General features: G+C 38.5%; 1 protein-coding gene across 1 annotated transcript; it reads right to left on the bottom strand.

Moving 5' to 3' along the window:
- Nucleotides 1–17,651: 17,651 nt before the first annotated feature.
- LOC131946315 (uncharacterized) lies at nucleotides 17,652–20,560 on the bottom strand. The gene is made up of 2 exons (XM_059307009.1): nucleotides 20,398–20,560; nucleotides 17,652–18,484 (listed from the first exon to the last, which is right to left on the bottom strand). The coding sequence occupies exons 1-2, from the start codon at nucleotides 20,558–20,560 to the stop codon at nucleotides 17,652–17,654; spliced, it is 996 nt and encodes a 331-aa protein (XP_059162992.1).
- Between the last annotated feature and the right edge of the window lie 610 nt (nucleotides 20,561–21,170).

Here is a 21,170-nt window from a genome sequence, read left to right as displayed (position 1 = left end):
ACCCGCCACTCAAACTGAACGACAGGGTATTACTGCGTAGCCACCCGTTAGGCAGAAACAAAATCCACGACCTCTGGGGACAGGAGATATGGCAAGTCGTGGAGATGCCTAAAGTAGCAGGTGGCCCCTTTAAGATAAGACCCATCGATCACACCAAACCGGATCGGTGGGCGAATATTGCTCAATTAAAGAAATATTGTCATAGTCAAGAAGAGCAGTTACACACAAGGAAACCCAAGACAATTAGGGAACCGGAAACTATAACGGAAATTCACATACCCATCCCGGAACCATGTCACCATCAACAGCGCAACAGCGACACACAAAGGGAGGATACCGGCAACAAGGAGGATCCCGGTCCCTCCAAAAGCAGAGAGACAGTAGACCATCAGATAAGTGGTCCGCGGAGAAGTTTGAGAAACAGAAAGAATACTAAATTTTTTATCAGCAACCATCAATTCTTTCATGGTCGCGCTGGTATGAAAACAGACTGTTCAAAAAGTCATAAAAGTGAACTGGTGAAGGCACCAAACGAAAAAAGGTGGATGTGAATTCTAGAACTGTTTTGTGTCTGAGGAAGATGATGTAGACACATTTGATATGTGAAATAGGGATAACGGTCAATCTTATACGAGTGTGACGACATTGACAGGGAGTGGAACAATGGATTTTTTTTACGGTGGTGCGATTGACTTTGAAGGACTGCACCTGCCAAGCGTTGTTTGTGGTTGATAACACACAAAAAAAGGCAGGGGTGGATGTAACTAGGGGAAGTTACCAGACATAAGAAAGCGGTACAGCGCTGTCAACTTTGACACGACTGATGTAATAACACAGGTGGTGGCTGATAACGATCAGAAAGCCAGGGCGTAGTATCTCGGGAAGCGATACGAAAGACGGTCTGTCAACTTTGATGTGACAGGATGCAGATGGCTTATTAAATCGGACTGTACAACAGAAGCGGCGTAATGCAACGATTACGATTACGAGTATGATAGGACCGAATATGATTACGGATATGAAGGGGATAAATAAGGAAGGCGACGGCTGAGCTCGCAGTCAGTCTCTCTCTCTCGCTCGCTTTCGATCAGTGAGTCAGTGTGGCAGTTGGTTATTGAACGGGTTAGCCGTATTGTGTTAAGAAGGACGTTAGACATGTGTATTCAGTTAGATGAAGCCTAGTGAGGACTGTTGGGGGTCAGTTGATTCAGACTATTATTGTGAAACATCTCTCTTGATTCATTATATTATTGTGAAGCATTCTTTGATTCATGTAATAAAAGGATCAATAATGAACCTGCATCTTCGAGTATCTATGCTGTGGTCAATGTTGTGTGGAATGAGTGGTTAGACTCGGGAAGGTCACATTTGGCGTTGTCGGCAGGGTAGCCAGAGACTCGTTACATTTGGCGTTGTCGGCAGGATAGACTCGGGGACTCGTAACATATATATATATATATATATATATATATATATATATATATATATATATATATAAGAGCACATAAATACGCAAAAACATAATTATGGAAAATGTCCTGAAGTGAATACGACGCCACACTGCGTTCATCGTGATTATTCCCATGTATCGATACTTCACACAATTTAGACCATTTAGATGATGCGCAGGAATCGATATAACATAAATCCGCTGCCATCTTGATGACAGGTATCGATAACACATAATATCCTCAACGTTGATAACCGACATGCTAACCACAACATTCACTGCTTCAAATAGGCTGGTTCGATTGGGTTAGGTATAATCAGTTATCGATATAATCAGTCATCGATTCGAACCTGTATGAACTTTACACAAACAAAATCGCTAGATTCGGTTAATGTATCTCAGCCATTTAAAAAGTACACTAAAGACTACACGTATATGATCACATGACCACCAAACACATGACCACATGACCACCAAACATATGACCACATGACCACCAAACACATGATCACATGACCACAGAATAAATAATCACATGACCAAACACATAATCACATGACTACCAAACGTATGATCACATGACCACCAAACATATGATCACATGACCACCAAACATATGATCACATGACCACCAAAAAAATGATCACATGACCACCAAACACATGATCACATGACCACCAAACACATGGTCACATGACCACCAAACACATGATCACATGACCACCAAACACATGATCACATGACCACCAAACACATGATCACATGACCACCAAACACATGATCACATGACCACCAAACACATGATCACATGACCACCAAACACATGATCACATGACCACTAAACACATGATCACATGACCACCAAACACATGATCACATGACCACCAAACACATGATCACATGACCACCAAACACATGATCACATGACCACCAAACACATGATCACATGACCACCAAACACATGATCACATGACCACCAAACACATGATCACATGACCACCAAACACATGATCACATGACCACCAAACACATGATCACATGACCACCAAACGCATGATCACATGACCACCAAACGCATGATCACATGACCACCAAACACATGATCACATGACCACCAAACACATGATCACATGACCACCAAACACATGATCACATGACCACCAAACACATGATCACATGACCACCAAACACATGATCACATGACCACCAAACACATGATCACATGACCACCAAACACATGATCACATGACCACCAAACACATGATCACATGACCACCAAACACATGATCACATGACCACCAAACGCATGATCACATGACCACCAAACGCATGATCACATGACCACCAAACACATGATCACATGACCACCAAACACATGATCACATGACCACCAAACACATGATCACATAACCACCAAACACATGATCACATGACCACCAAACACATGATCACATGACCACCAAACGCATGATCACATGACCACCAAACACATGATCACATGACCACCAAACACATGATCACATGACCACCAAACACATGGTCACATGACCACCAAACACATGACCACCAAACATATGATCACATGACCACCAAACACATGGTCACATGACCACCAAACACATGGTCACATGACCACCAAACACATGATCACATGACCACCAAACACATGACCAGAAGACCACCAAACGTATGATCACATGACCACCAAACATATGATCACATGACCACCAAACACATGATCACATGACCACCAAACACATGATCACATGACCAAACACATGACCACATGACCACCAAACATATGACCACATGACCACCAAACACATGACCAGAAGACCACCAAACACATGATCACATGACCACAGAATGTTTAATCACATGACCTCAGGATGCGGGATCAATGGACTTAAATTGCCAACCCCGTGAAAATCATCTAAACATGTAGAAAATGTGTCTACATCAGAACTAACAATTCACAATCGTAAGAAACACTATTAATCTTAAAGATCCAAGAAAAAAAAATGAAATCAAGCTAAATTCATTTTTTCTTTATTATAAAAAAATATAAAAAAATAAATAAAAATAAAACGACAGTATTTGCGAAAAAAAACAAAAACCAACATATTTATATTTATATAACACTTTAAAGGTTTGAGAAAAAAAAATAATGTACACGAATGTCATGCATACAACACAGCGAATCCATCATTTGAACACAACTTTTCAATTTTTCACTTCTCTTTAAAAAAATCTTGGTACGTGTCACATCAAAACAAAGAGAGAAAAAATTATGAAAAATAAAATAAAAAAAATTAAAATAAAAAAAAAAACGTCAGAAAATGAAAATATTTGTAGCCGCAGGCTAGTCGTGGCATCTGCCAGAATTTCATATCCCACATGGAAATCTCACAGATGGTTTTGTCTGCTGGCCCCAGGGGTCGGGTTTGATGCCGGGGACCGTGGGGGAGGGGAGATTTGGATGGACATATAAGGTTTCTTTATGGCATTGACAGGGGCGCAGTGACGAGGCAGCTGTCAGAGGTGTGGTGGGATAGGGGTGGGGTGTAAGAGGTGTGGTGGGGTGTAAGAGGTGTGGTGGGATAGGGGTGGGGTGTAAGAGGTGTGGTGGGGTAGGGGTGGGGTGTAAGAGGTGTGGTGGGGTAGGGGTGGGGTGTAAGAGGTGTGGTGGGATAGGGGTGGGGTGTAAGAGGTGTGGTGGGGTAGGGGTGGGGTGTAAGAGGTGTGGTGGGGTGTAAGAGGTGTGGTGGGATAGGGGTGGGGTGTAAGAGGTGTGGTGGGATAGGGGTGGGGTGTAAGAGGTGTGGTGGGGTAGGGGTGGGGTGTAAGAGAAGGGGTGGGATATGGGTGGGGTGTAAGAAAAGGGGTGGGATAGGGGTGGGGTGTATGAGAAGGGGTGGGATAGGGGTGGGGTGTAAGAGGTGTGGTGGGATAGGGGTGGGGTGTAAGAGAAGGGGTAGGATAGGGGTGGGGTGTAAGAGAAGGGGTGGGATATGGGTGGGGTGTAAGAGAAGGGGTGGGATAGGGGTGGGGTGTAAGAGAAGGGGTGTGATAGGGGTGGGGTGTAAGAGAAGGGGTGGGATAGGGGTGGGGTGTAAGAGAAGGGGTGGGATAGGGGTGGGGTGTAAGAGAAGGGGTGGGATAGGGGTGGGGTGTAAGAGAAGGGGTGGGATAGGGGTGGGGTGTAAGAAGGGGTGGGATAGGGGTGGGGTGTAAGAGAAGGGGTGGGATAGGGGTGGGGTGTAAGAGAGGGGTGGTTTTATCAATATGTAGATAAATAAATAGATAGATAAATAGATAAATGGATAGATAAATAGATAGATAGATAGATAGATAGATAGTGATAGAAGTATATAAATATCTAGATAGATAAACTGACGGATCCAAAAATGAGTAGGCAAATCAATACGAGAATGAAAAGCATTTGATCACAAAAACGTAATTGTAATGTAAATTATGTAGAAGTGTTTCTCGATGAGGGTTTAAATATTGTTATAAAAATCTATCATAAATATAAAAAAATCCCTAATTATCCAGCATATTTTATGGCCATCCAGACATATCCAGTGGATTGCCAGCGGATAACCCGAGACTCACTACACGAGAGATCAATCCACGCAATCAACCAAATCCGAAAATTGTCAATCATGGCGTCTCCTGTATTATCGAGAAAGCATTTGGCAATGACGCTATATCATTTATCTGGCCAAAATGGTCACCACAGCGATCATTTGGCAATGACGCTACATCACTTATCTGGCCAAAAATGGCCACCACAGCCAGAGATACCATCAGTACGGTCCTCTGATCTGTGACCGTTAGCTGGCAGACGATACACTGGGCACGCCACTAGGGTGGAATCGATACGATACAAGATTTACGGCGTCTGCTCCAGTCAGTTGAGGGGGTGGAGGTTACGGGTAGATATGATACGGGTAAAGATGTTAGGCTCCGAGACAGTGCATTGATGTTTTAGAGTGATGTTTGATATTGGTGTTTTATAATGATGTTTTATAGTGATGGTTTTTTAAATTGATGTCTTTTATTGATGTTTTATAGTGTTGTTTTATAGTGTTGTTTTATAATGATGTTTTATATTGATGTTTTATATTGATATTTTAATTTAACCTTTTTTTAAAATGTTTATATTGATGTTTTATATTGATGTTTACGAGCTAAATATGCGACTCTCGTGGTAAATACTAACATGGCAGAATCTAGAATATGCATTTAAGTCCTCCGTAACTGGACAAAAATATCAGCAGCCTACACAACTACGTCAACACTGAAGCAATCATATAAATATAGATAAACATCAACTACAGCATACCTATCAATAGCCTGGCTAACCTAAGCCTCTACCATACGTACTTCAAAAAATAACCCCCATCATAACTGGACTAACAAGCACCAGCACCAACCTGACCATACGTACATCAACTATCAGCCTCCAACATATCTAGACCAACAACGTAAGTCCTTTACGCCGATAGTTCCTCCACCATCATCATCAACACCACCACCACCTCTACCATCACCAACAACACCATCATCATCATCACCTCCACCACCACCATCATCATCATCACCACCTCCACCATCATTATCACCACCTCCACCACGATCATCAACTCCACCATCATCATCACCACCACCACTACCACCACCTCGACCAATCGCCCCATTAGACCAGCTTGAGATGGCCTAAGAGCTTGCACCAAAAGATTTCTACCAGCATCAAGTGGCCTGAGCTGTCCCACAAGGGGCACAGTTGGAGGGGGGGGGGTAATGCTGGTGGGTGGGGGCGAGAGAGGGGTTAGCTAGTTTTTACAAACCAGCATCCTGATTTTTTAATGTAAATTTAAAGCAGTTCAGCCCCTGTAATCGATGATATTGGAAGTCATTTATTTTAAAGACTCAATTTTCCGCCTGTCGGAACAGCTGGTGCCTCACATTAGTTCTACTAGTCGTTTGGCTGCTGTCGTTTTAAACTAGTTGGTTGTTGTCGTTTTTTCTCAAAAGTTGTTGGATGCTGTCTTTTAAAAGAAAAGCTACTGGTTGCTGTCGTTTATTTCAAAACCTATAGGTTGGTGACGTGTACAACATGTGTACAAGGTTTCTGTTGTTGTCACGCTTTGATGTGTTTTGGTCACGTTTGATGTCACGTTTGATGTTTTTTGGTCACGTTTGGTGTGTTTTGGTCACGTTTGATGTGTTTTGGTCACGTTTGATGTGTTTTAGTCACGTTTGATGTGTTTTGTCAAGTTTTAATGTGCTTTTGGTTTGCCACGTTTTGATGTTATTTTGTCACGTTTAGCTATAGCTTAGCTCATTTCCCATGATGTCAAGCTCCTAGTTCTATTACCTGGGAGTTTTATGGCACTTCAGTGATTAGCTGCAGAAGAGTACTGCAGTATTTTATTACGTCCATCTCACTGATAAGGGTTGGCTTACAACAACGGCCATTTTCAGGTCTAGGGTAGAGATAAAATAAAAGTAAACAGCATACCGTTCTGTTGGTGAGCATTTTAATACCGGTTTTTAGTGACATTTCTATGAAAATAGGGCTTGTAAGTAGGTCACAACTTCTCGTTCTCGTACTATGCAGCTAGTAGATTTTGAGACCGTAGACTTACAAGCCCTATTTAAACACATTGTACATAGTACTTCGTACACTGACTAACCAGACAAGCCAACAATATATTCTGCGCACGGTTTTAGTGATATTTCTATGGGAATTTAAACACATTGGTACATAGGACTTCGTACATTGACTAACCAGCCAACAATATATTCTGTGCACGGTTTTAGTGATATTTCTATGGGAATTTAAACACATTGGTACATAGGACTTCGTACATTAACTAACCAGCCAACAATATATTCTGCGCACGGTTTTAGTGATATTTCTATGGTAATTTAAACACGTTGGTACATAGGACTTCTTACACTGACTAACCAGCCAAGCCAACACTATATTCTGCTCACGTCCACATAACAGGGTAAACAATTCCCGATATCGCTCACCGACTAATGCATTACCGATATGAATCACAATCACAATGCTAACGGCGGCTCAATATCCGGACATTTAAACTTCCGGTGTTCAATATGGACCCGCCATCTCCGGGTCGATACATTGTATTGATTTAGGTCACGACGCGAGAAACTAATTCATTACTACCCTGGACAAAAAGGAGTTGGTTTTTTTTGTTTAGTTTTAAAGTGAACAAAATCCTTTTCAAACAGAACAAAGCATTTATATTTGAACTAATTGTTTTTGACAGAATTAAATTTTTTAATAAATTCAAAGAAGGCCTAAATATTTTATGGGTAACCTTTATGCATAAAATACAACAGATCTATTTATATGAAAGGCGAATCAGCCATTGATTCAAATCAAGTATCCTGTCAAGTTTATGGTAAAGATTATAACTACAATGTACGATGATACATACATACTGGAAAGTTTACGGGTAGAGATATTTATATTTATTCAAAATCGAAGTATAAAATACGACTATTTAAACAAAAAAGACGTGTGAATGTTGTCAATTAAAAACATAAATAAATCAAACTATTCAAACACAACTTCTGCATATTTAAACACGTATATTTTCAATTTTTTTAAAGCTAGATTCTAATAACTATAAAACGATAAGACAATAAAAATAAAACTTGTGGCAAATACAATAGTCTTAAGTAAATCACATCAAATATACGGTCACGTATTTTATGAATGATTTTTTTAAAAATAAGTACACTCGCACGATCGAACTGGAATCAGCACAAATGTATATATATATATATATATATATATATATATATATATATATATATATATATATATATATATATATATATATATATATATATATATATATATATATACGACACGTAAAGCTATACCCCCATCGTCAGTTTTTGTGTGTACGGCTAACCCAATTGAGCCAGCCTAGACGAGGCGTGAGCTTGGGTCTGAACATGGCCAGGAAGGTCGCCCTGAAGCGCGAGCTCATGGTCAGGTAGAGGCCGAGGCTGACCGTGGCGTTGAAGGCCTCCAACAGCTTGACGAATGAGAAGGCCAGGGACATCCCCTCCCAGTAGGCCATCACTAGCGCCGGGTCGCCGGCGATGGAGCAGTAGAAGATGTGGATGGCGTTGGTGGGGAGGTAGCTGAAGATGAACACCACTGAGATGACGACCACCATTTTGATAATTTTTCGATCTTTACCGGAAGTTGGGTCTTTCTGCTGCGTATTCGCCTGAGCCCGGGTGGCCCGCCATTTTGATTTTTTATGAAGTTTGTACGCCGTGATGACGGTGCAGGTGAAGACGATGATGAAAGAACCGAAAGGCGAGACGAGGTTGATCGAGTACGTCACACCGTCGATGTAATCTTTCTCGGGGCGATAAATTAACCCGACGAGGGTTCGGTTCCTGCTGGGGACGAACACATCACCCAGACCCGTCGTGTAGAAAGACGGCGCTTGAGCGACGGCGACCACAACAAAAATAGACACAAGTGTCCATTTTAGCCGCGATGGTGTGACCAGAGCCTTGACCTTGAGTGGTACAGCCGTTGCCAGGCACCGCTCCAAGGCCACCACAGCCGTGACCCAGCCGGTGACCCGCGTGAACAGCAGGTGCGGCAGACTTCCGGTCAGGTAGTCCACGTCTTCCGGGATGAAGGGGAGGTCAGCGGCGTGGAAGAGCGGGTTCCAGCAGACGGAGACCCAGAGTGACGTCAGCAAGGAGAACAGGTCGGACACGGCCAGGCCGAACAGGCTGAGGTTTGTCGTGTCCTTGAACCCTTGAAGGTCAAATTATAACATATACTTACTTACACTAGTAATCAAACAATACCCTATACTTATGCTAGATTAACGGGTTGTGAAATTAAAATTTACACCCAAACTAATCCACGGCGGCCATTTTTTAAGGCCACTTACCTTGTGTATGGGGCGGAGTGGTCTAGCGGTAGAGAGCTAGATTGCTAACCCGTAAGTCTCGAGTTCGAGTCTCCGGGTTTAAATCAGTAGACCGTCCATGAGTCCAACCAACTCTCATGGGTACCTAACTCACGTTCGGGAAAGTAAAGGCGGCTGGACATAGTGCTGTCTCTTCAAATGCCGAGGTCACAGAAACAAGTGAACTCTACTTCACTTGCCCTATAGACCGTCAGGTTTGAAAAGGGAACTTTACTACTCTTTACTTACCTTGTGTGGAGAAGACCGCCACATTGACAATGGCTTACCTTGTGTGGAGAAGACCGCCACATTGACCATGGCTTACCTTGTGTGGAGAAGACCGCCACATTGACCATGGCTTACCTTGTGTGGAGAAGACCGCCACATTGACCACAGCTTACCTTGTGTGGAGAAGACCGCCACATTGACCATATTGGCGGCCAGACCGACCACGGAGATGACCCCACAGATGGCCTGGTTGGTGAAGATGATGGTCTGGTGGATCAGGTAAAAGTCTGACCCTGGGGCCTGACCTGAGGTGGTCGAGTTGTCGAACGTTGCCATGGGGGTTAACTCGTGTAGTGTTAAAGCCGATCAAATTGTCAAGGGCATACAGGCACGAGTGATATACGCGTATTCTATACACACATGCATATGTATCATTAAAATCTCTCATATATATATATATATATATATATATATATATATATATATATATATATATATATATATATATATATATATATATATAAATATATATATATATATATATATATATATATATATATGTGTATATATATATATGTATATCTATCTATCTATATTTATCTATCTATCTATCTATATCTATCTATCTATCTATCTATCTATCTATCTATCTATCTATCTATCTATCTATCTATCTATCTATCTATCTATCTATCTATCTATCTATCTATCTATCTATCTATCTATCTATCTATCTATCTATCTATCTATCTATCTATCTATCTATATATATATATATATATATATATATATATATATGTGTGTGTGTGTGTGTGTGTGTGTGTATTTATGCACGTTGAAGATAAGCATGCCTAACCATAAAAGTGCATCGAAAAAAAAACAACGAAATCAGTCAAAACCCGGCTAGTTGCTACTTCTGGCTACCCCGTGACGTGTAGCCCTGGCTACTACAGTTACCGACCCCCCGGGGACAATGTTTACTTTAACCCGGGTCAATATCACTCCTTAAAGTACGAGGCGATCACGGTCAACAGAGTGGCCAGATAAAGATGACCGGTCTCACTATGTATAGCGCAGGAGATAGACCGTACACACTGGCAGAACAAGGTTCAAATAAAAAACACAAAAATTGTGGTGATAAAAAATGTAATAGCTGTGTTCAGGGTTGATCTATTTATTTATAAATAGATTTCTGTAGTTAGTACAGGCACACTCAGTTTAATGATGTTCAAACAAAACAAGAGATTATACGACAGTTCATCAATACATTGACTCACAAAGATCTATGTTCCTCTGAAGTTTGTTTCGTATGCAAATACCGGTGCCAATTTTAACAGGTAATGTTGTATCGATGTAGAGATAAAACTTTCCGGCAATTAAAGGCAATAAACAGACTAGGCTAATTGGAGGACAAAGACAATTAATTGGCGGATTAATCAGTGTATTGGTACGATTATGTGGCGGCTTAATTGCTCTGTCACTTGATGAGTGAGTTTGTTGATTAAACAGAGAGGTGTCAAACGGTGAGTGTAAACTTTGAACTCCAGTTTAATTAGGGGGTACGGACTTACAAGTGAGTGCTCTCTCAATTAGGGGGGTTCCGATCTACAGGTGATTGCCGTCTTAATTAGGGGGTACCAATCTACAGGTGATTGCCGTCTTAATTAGGGGGATAACAATTTACAAGTGAGTGCTCTATTCATTAGGGGGATACCAATCTTCAAGTGAGTGCCCTCTTAATTGGGGGGGGGGGGGTAACAGACTTACAAGTGAGTGCCGTCTTAATTAGGGGGATACCAATTTTCAAGTGAGTGCCCTCTTAATAAGGGGCAAACGAACTTAAAATTTAGTGCACTCTCTTTTCTTTTCTTTGTAAGAAAATCGATAAAAGTTAGAGCTGCAGTCCAATTAAATCATATCCCATGATTCCGTGATGTTTGTTTAGAAGTAGATCTACACAATCAGACGCTAGCAATCACAGCATCGCACGCATTCTACTGGCTTACTACTCACGCACAATTTAGAGTCAAAGCATTACGTTCTTAGCTAGTTTTTTCTTACAAGATCTACACAAGTTAACAGTCAGGACATTCTATGCTGGTTTGTTCCTAACTAGGTAAAGATGGAACAGATTGATGTTTTGAGTAAACAAATCCGACATGTTGGCGACTTTGAATTCAGCGAAGTTTGTTCTACCTGTGTGTTCATGTACAAATTTAGAAGTGTGTCTTTAAAGTTCTACCTGGTGGTAGTTTACTACAACGTGTGATTTGGTTTGTTTTTAAAGACCTACTAAGTACAACAATAGGCAGTAATAATAAATATTGTATTGTCATCGGAAACAAAGCTTCCCTGAAAATTTCAGCGCGCTAGCTAACTGGGAAGTGCCTGAAATTTCGATCGCAAGATTAGATGGAAAGACAAACAAACAGACGCGAAAGCAAGTTAAAGAAAACGTGGGAAAAACAGCAGCGCATGTTACGTTTAGCAATCAAAACAGTTCAACTTTTTGTCAACAATGAACTATATTTTGAAATAGTACCATGAACATTTCGCCAACAATGAACTATATTTACTTTCTCGTATATACGAAGTATAGAGAAAGTCTTGTAATCGTGCCAAAAAAAAATAATAAAAAATCGAGAGTTTTACAAATCTCGACGTTTTACACCTCACTGATACGGAAAAACATAATTTTGCAATCTTGTCCGTATGTCTGTGTGTCTCTGTGTGTGTCTGTGTGTGTGTAAACACGATAACTTGAGTACCGTTACAGCTAGGTTGATGAAATTTCATATATAAGTATATTATCAAAATCGTAGATCCCTATCAACTTTTGAGCGATTTCCGATAACCGGAAGTGGTTCTTTTTCTACTTTGAATTTTTCAAAAGCCTATAACTTGAGTTCTATTTCAGATAGATACATGAAATTTCACATGTACGTAAAAGATCTAATTCTCTACATTGTTTCCAATTTTGAGTAATTTCCGTTGACCGGAAGTACTGATTTACGCTATTTTCGATTTATCAAAAAATGCATGTAAATTTATAAAGTACTAATAATATTGCGCACTATTATGCACATTTTGTTTTGGCTTTCGCTTGGTGCGCACTTCTTTTTTTCTACGAGATTCTATTCTATTTTTAAAAGTTTAAGTAATTAAAAATCATGTCTATATTCCGAGTTGCCATCCCGCGTAGTGTTATATAAGAATATTTGAGAAAGTTTAGGGGAGATCACTCCCGGTTTATTAGAAAGCGTTACGAGTATGGGTAAAATAAGGATTGTAAACATAGGTTAAAATTTACATGATAAAATTACTTTGATATACGTTTTAACTTGTACTTTTTTTCGCGTTAAACCAAGAGCAATTCGGTTAACAAAACAAAAGATTTCAGTTGAAAGTTTGAGAAATTTTTAAATGCTTAAATAACCATGAGAGAAAATATTATTTTAGTTTTTTTTATAAAAAACTCTCAGAAAAATACTATCATATATATATTTCTTTTCTTTTTTCTAAAACAACTACAACAACTGTGATTATAATATAACCTCGGATAACTTTAAGTTGCGGATAACTTTAAGCTGCTTATGGTTAAAAAAAACTTGTGTTTGTTAATGCTTTAACGGCGTTTTAAGATTGTAGAAGATTCAAAATGATCACTGCACTTGTCTGATGCAGTTACCTCCCTTGTTTTAACCACTTAAAATATAAATCGATATTATAAGTTGTTGAGTGTATTGACGTGTTGTCTCTAATCGATTATATTAAACGACAAGATCACGTAACAACCTACGATACATTATCGACTATATCACACTTACAATTTTATCCAATTATCGACTACATCACACTTACAATTTTATCCAATTAGTTCTAAAACCAGTGTATATTTCTCCTGGCATTTAGCGATATCATTTACATATAGCTATTACAACGAATTTTGTTATTAAGTATTCAATGAAAATATTGCCTGCTAGGTTTAAGTTTTCAGAAAATTTTAACTGAAAGACTACCCTAATACTTGAGGTCTATCGGACTGTTCAATATTTTAAGAAAATTCATGTATACCCTTCGGGAAGTTACTTGGTAAAAAGTACGCGTAAAAATATATTCAAATCAATCTCTATTTTCTATACAGATAAGCGTTGCCGTTTTATGTCGATTTCTTGACCTGAGGTTATTTAAACTCGTAATTTACAAACGTGTCTGCATGTATTCAATACCTGCAATACGATCTGATAAAAATCTTTGATTGGTTTAAATATGGTTGAACTATGTGATAGTCTTCAGGGTTTTATGTTTGTTAAATTAAAAACAGCCAGTTGTTATGTTATAATGCATTGTGTTACTTTATTTATCACTGTAACATTATTCTTTATTTATACATTAGGTAACAATATAGTAGATGTCAGCCATTTTCTCATTTAAGTCGTTGTGTTGTTCAGATAGAATGTATCAGGTATTTGTTAGGCGGACTAGTATTTTGGTGGGTTCTTACAATAAAAATAAGTTTTACTTTAAACGTAAACATACGATGGGGTTAAAATTGGACACTGACTCTTCAGTGTCGGTTCACAAAGAGTTGACATGTTCCTTTCACAACTGCCAGCAAAGATATTAACTATGCAAAATAGTATAAATAAGTAGTAACGCCGTTTTTAAAACTCGTATAGGACTATATTTTGTGATAAAGTTTTTAACCTTAAGAACTGTTATATATACTACAATAAATGTTCACAATAATTCATTGAGATAATCCACGGTAAGAGCCTTAGTGTATCAGTCTTGTTATTGTAAATTGATTTTTTAATTAAAATTTACTAACTAGTTTCAATGCCGCTTGGTATAACGTTCTAATTTCAACTTTTTATTTTGCCTAGTGTGCCGATGCTAGTCACACATATACAACTAGATTCTTTCGTGTTTTAGCTGCAACACACAACTACTCGACAGTTGATTTTTAACATAGTTAATAGGCAGTCAATGGAGTTTATTACATTTTTAAAAAATTAAGTATTAAATAACTTATGGAATAACGTGGCCAAATGTTAGGGCTAACGCTACTAGTTCGTACTGGTACCGCGGGATATGGAACAGTCCACCGTCTTTTGACCGTCTAATGATTGTCGTGTCGGAATTTTCAGGCAGAAGTCAGCCAGACCAACATTAAGGGAAATAATTGATTGCATGTATGGTATCAATATTAGTCCAAGAGAGTTAAGTGCCACAACAAAATATGGATTCTATGGAAAAAAATTGCACTCAAGGAAAAATGCTTACATACAAATTTTTATACTAATACATTATTATTTTGTCATGTTTTGAGAAAAAATGTTTTACTATGCTGCACAGAACATGTGATCATTCTATACTAACGAAGGACAAAAGCACGACAGAAAAAAAAAAACTTCAACAATGAGACAGACTAATGTACGAGAAAGCAAGTTAATTTAAAAATATTTACAAAGAATGAATATTAAAATTCTTTTATTATATCTTTTAAATTATATAAGTGTTATAATTAAATTTATATGATATTGATACATAGGTACTTGTTATTATATATTTTTTTAAATCTAGTTGTCAAAAATGTGACTGTTCAAAATAAAACATTTGATTTGAATTTATCATTCTCATGATGAAATATTGATTATCATATGCGACTATAAATATTGATCATTGTGTTTACAAGGAGACAGACATTTAATTTTCAGATGATGCCGGCTCGTTTTTTTTTTCACAATTATCTTCGATTATCTTATCAGTATAAATCAATGGCACTCAAGTGTAGGACAGGCCGGCGTCAAGTGTAAAAAATGTGTAGAAGTGTCAAGGTTAAAGAGGGGGAGTGGTGGTGGAGTTGAACTCATTTGGTATAAACAGTGGGCAGGTTTGTATAATGTGTTTTGTGGATAGTTCAATTAGAAGGATTTTTACTGTATTTCACCATTCTGTATTTACAATCACATTCAACTCAAAGCACGGACGGAAATCTTGACTTTAAATTGAATGTGTAAAAATAACTGGCAGCAGGCAGTCTGAATATCAAAAAGAGATGGCGCAAAATGGATCAAATTTCTATCTCGTGATGTCAAGTTAATTAATAAACGTCTTGTATTGGAATCAGGGCCGGCGCTACCTATAAGGCGAACTAGGCGGTCGTCTAGGACGCCATCCCTAGGGGGCGCAAAAAGGTTTAATCGCTATTATCAAAAAGTGCTTAATAATTATTAATTTTGATTATCAAAAAGTACATGATAATTAATAATTTTGATTATCAAAAAGTATATAATAATTAATAATTTTGATTATCTTTTATAAACAATAGATGGTAATATACAAAGGAGTAGCGATCTATTACGGCGCCCAGGACTAACTATCAATGTTGCACCCCCACCCCAAAACTAAGTCTCTATAAGCCTATATTTATTAGCGATGGTGAAAATGCAACCCCCACCTCCCTAATTTGGAAATGTCGGGGCGCTTTTTACAAGTCAATTTGCCTTTTTAATTTGGTGTCACATAATTGATGTAGAAAACGATTAAATAAGTCCGCAATTTATATTTCGAACCTTACAATCGGTTATCTAATTTTAATGGTAATTTTGTGATTGCTCCAACGATAAACGGGGCGTTCTAAAACACGTGACATTTTGGTTTTTAATAAGGCTTGTCTCGTTTTTTCGAACTTTGAATTAGAAATCTGTCTTGGTGTACAGAGTTTTGTAATGACGGGGTGTTCAAAGTATTGTCAATTGTTTGGTAGGTTTTGATGAATCGTTTAGATTTGGGAGTAACGACGGAAGGCTGATGCTGATACGATTTCGTAGGTATAAAGTATCGAAATGTTAAAGTGTCGTTATTTTTATTTTGCTGTTGTAGAGCATGGTGAAGTTAAGCCAGTTGTTGTCGTAGTTCTGGAGCATCGAGTCTAGTTATGTTTAGGTATCGAAGTTTAATATGTGTTGTGAATGTAGAAGAGTATATCCAGTAGTCGAGTTTATCGTAAGTTAGATGATTTCAATTCAGGACTGAACACACAACAAAGAAACGTAGCCGTTCTCTAGCTGAAAGATATTTTTTTAGGAATCTATATTACCACTCTTGAAGTATTAATATATAATATTAAATTGGATGGAATTTAAAACTAACAGTAAACTTTTTTTGTCTCAAATGATAATATTCTTATATTTAATTTATAATTCTAGCATTGTTACCCGTATTTGAATTTGTGAAAGGCGTCCCTTAATTTAATTTTTTTTTTGTTTTTTTTTTTTTTTTTGTCCCTTAATTTAAGGGATCCAAAATTTTGTTTACAAATCGAAAAGACGTTCAACTAATAATGTCATCAACATTTATTAGAAGTATGTTATCATAAAGCTACCGTTTTTAGACTTTCAAACAAAACTTACAGTTAAGTAGTCAATGAGTAAAATATATTTTTTGACACGGTGACATAAATAATATAAAACATTCGTTAAAATTATAACGTAATGAAATTTAGAACGTTTATTGTGTTTTTCAAGCATGTGTTTGTTACACTTGGTTAATTTAGCTATCATTGTGAAAGTTATTTCCCTTGAATAAAATTTAGGTATTTGGTTTTCCATGGCTTTTCTTTATAGTTATTTAAATTGTAGTCTATAATTTATTTTCTACTTTTTAGTGCATTATTACATAAAAGCTTGTTATTAAAACGTTTTTTAATGAATTTTTTAAAAATTTAAGTAAACAAAAATCATGTCTATATTCCGAGTTGCCATCCCACGTAGTGTTATATTAGAATATTCTAGAGAGTTTAGGGGAGATCACTCCCGGTTTATTTTGAATAGTAATGTGAACTATTTGTGAACAATGAACACTATTTTTAAACAGTAACGTGAACATTCGACATGATTCAATTTCAAACGTGTTCATTCGGTGTGGTTAAAAAAAAATCGTAGGTACTGCACATGTTTTATAAAACGATTCCTCAACTTCTATTTGGATGTAGCGAAGAGTGACGTCACGGTGGCCTTGAAGCGCGAGCTCATGCGCCAGTACAGCAGGATGCCAATACTGGCGTTGAAAGCCTCCAGCGGTTTGATGAAGGAAAACGTCAGACTGATGAGGTCGGTGTAGCGCGACAGCAACTCGGCGCGGCCGGCGATGCTGCAGTAGAACACGTGAAGGACGTTGGTGGGCAGGTAGCTGAGGATGAAAATCACCGACAGCGTCACCACCATCTTGACCGTCTTCCGGTCTCTCAAGGTCACGCGTTGACCGGAAATCGATTTAAGCCGTCTCTCCGAGGCGCGGGTAAGCTGATACGCCGTGACGGCGGTGGCGAGGAGGACGACGAGGAAAGATCCGAACGGCGAGACCAAGTTGGCCGAGTACGTCACGCTGTTGATCTGGTCCTTATTCGCCGCCGTCACCAGCGCCACCACCGTACGGTTTAAACCGGCCACGTACACCCACGCTAATCCGCTCGTGCAGAAAGACGGCACGTGCGCTCCGGCCACCACGACGAAAACACACGCCAAAATTACCTTCACCTTCGACGGCGTTAAGATACTCTTGACGTCGAACGGCAGAGCGACGCACAGGCACCGCTCCACGGCGACAAACGCCGTGATCCAGCCGGTAATCCGGGTAAACACCAGGTGGGGCAGACTTCCGGTCAGGTACTCCACATCAGCCGGAACAAAGGGGAGATCAGCGTAGTAGACGAGAGGGTTCCAGCAGACGGCGACCCACAGGGAGGTGACCACACCCACCAGGTCGGACAGCGACAGGGCCAGTAGAGAGATGGACACCGGCTCGTCCAGACCTTCAGGAGAGAGGCAGACATACTTCAAGAACACAGTGGTGAAAAAACTATAGAGACGTATGCTGCACTAGACAATACATACATACATACATACATACATACATACATACATACATACATACATACATACATACATACATGCATACATACATACATACATACATGCATACATACATACATGCATACATACATACATGCATACATGCTTACATGCATACATACATGCATACATACATACATACATACATACATACATACATACATACATACATACATACATACATATTTATATAAATAATATACATATATATATATATATATATATATATATATATATATATATATATATATATATATATATATATATATATATATATATATATATATATATATATATATATATATATATGTATTTAAAGTTTATATATATATATATATATATATATATATATATATATATATATATATATATATATATATATAAACTTTAAATACATATATATATATATATATATATATATATATATATATATATATATATATATATATATATATATATGTATATGTATGTATTTAAAGTTTAAAACCATCGTGGATGAAATTATCCTTACACCCCATGCGGACGGTTAATGGAATCAAATTACAGCGAGATATATTTTCATAAGATCACAGCGTCCATGCTGTGGATTATCAATGTCAGAATTAGATAATCTCCTAAAAGAGGCGGCGGTATATCTGGTGTAAGTTATTCTTATAAATGAACTCAGCTGGTGTAGGTCACGAGGAAAATCTGAGTTCTGTTTTTAAGAATAGTTCTGGATCAACGTGACTCTACTGTGACTAATTAATTTGAACAGAAGCGGCGACATACTAACAAGGGGTCATTTGGACATGCAGGTGTTAAAAAATGGCAAACGGTCAGAGAAGCGACAATAGACGTAGTAGACCCAGAAAATACATGTTTAAAAAATTACGGCTAATTAAAGAAAGACAATTACATTTAAACTGCAAATATTGAGATTTTATTCCAATAAACTTCTGTCTTTATAAAGTTTCCGTGAGTGTTAAGAAAACATAAGTAGCTGAGAATGTCAAATATCATGACGTGAATGTTGAATGCACGCGACAACCAGTGTGTAAGTATAACCAGTTAACATGAATGCTAGTGGACACGGTGCCATCTCGTGGTTTTTTGAAAACAAAATTTATGTTGCGACTGTTTTCAGGAAATGTCATAATGCTATTCAAATATTTCCTCTATACTTTGTATATTAGTAAGTAAAAAAGTAATATACGTATTCATAAAAGGTGGTAAGGGTTTGTAAAATATGGTCTCTATGTTTTCAGAAAATGGCAAACGCATCATTTAAACCAGGGGTCTCCAAACTTTTCAGTCCGAGGGCCGCATTAACTATCAAATTTCAGTTCGGGGGCCAGTTTCTTCCTGGCATGTCTTTAATTTTTCTGGGCAAAGTTCCTCAGTCATCACCAACAAACGCTTTTTTCCGTGGACAAAAATATCTACGCGGTCCGGATGAGAGGACCTCGCGGGCCGCATCTGCCCGCGGGCCGTAGTTTGGAGACCCCTGATTTAAACAAAACAGATAAAATAATCAGAGATTGTAGAAGAATTATCACACAGCCGCACTGTGCAGTTCTTTACAGTGTAAAGACCAGTTCTGGTGTACACTACACCAAAATTGTTCTTTAAGTTTCGCTATCATTTTCATTCGCCCAAGTCACACCTGACATGCAGGGTTGATACAAAAAAAAACAACTAGTCCTCGATATTGATTCGTTGAGGAGGAGATACGACTTAAAGCTGCGGACACACATCGGACACACATCCATCCTTGACGAGTTAATAATCGCAATTGTCAGTATGGAAATTGCGCTAAAAAAACCACCCTTACCTTGTTTGTAATAGACGAGCGTGTTGATGACGTTGGCGATGACGCCGAGAAAGGAAATGACGCCACACAGGAACTGGTTAGTGAACACGATCACCCTAACCACGTCTGGGCCGAGACCGAGAACGTTAACCAGACCCAGAGACGCTGATGTGGTGGTTTCCATGGCAACTGGAGCACGCTTTCAAAAAAAAATGTTACACACGGAGTAAACGGAAAAAAAACCTACTGCACACTGGATGTGTTCACGACTGGGCAGGAGGCTAGTAAAGTAGAGTGGAGCTAAACCAAAGCTATTTATAGATCAGAACGGTCATGTTTGGATTTAAAATAAAAACACGAATTATTTTAACTTATTTTAATCACGAAATCGAAATTTTCTTTGATTGTAAAAAAAGTTTTCACCTCACGACATTTTTTTTTTCAAACAAAATTTTTTTCTGAAAGTCTTTAAAAAGCTGGAACACGAACTAATCAAATTCTTTGATTCATAAAAGTCAAAGGTGCAGTCACCAATAGAAAATCAGGATACATCTGGATTTAGCGGTTCACCCAGTTAATTTGAAACAATTTCGTAACGATTATTTGAAGCCAAAAGTACAGATGTTTATTTTCGTTCCCACGAAGCGTTTGTCCCTTGGTTTCAATTGTGTCTCAGAAAGAGGCTGGGGTGACGAGGCTTAGACACACTGTACGGTGTAGGCTCGCATCAATTGTGTCTCAGATAGAGGCTGGGGTAACGAGGCTTAGACACACTGTACGGTGTAGGCTCGCAT

This window comes from Physella acuta, unplaced genomic scaffold (assembly GCF_028476545.2).
Source record: "Physella acuta isolate Inbredline_101_S28 unplaced genomic scaffold, ASM2847654v3 ptg000551l, whole genome shotgun sequence".
NCBI classification, from domain to species: domain Eukaryota; kingdom Metazoa; phylum Mollusca; class Gastropoda; family Physidae; genus Physella; species Physella acuta.
This window is presented reverse-complemented; position numbering and strand designations above follow the sequence as displayed.

Bases quoted from the DNA above. Each gene is read 5' to 3' on its own strand.
- LOC131946315 (XM_059307009.1), bottom strand. From the start codon at position 20,560: ATGGAAACCACCACATCAGCGTCTCTGGGTCTGGTTAACGTTCTCGGT. The intron at 18,485-20,397 runs GTAAGGGTGGTT...TCTCTCCTGAAG, and splicing joins GCTCGTCTATTACAAACAAG to GTCTGGACGAGCCGGTGTCC.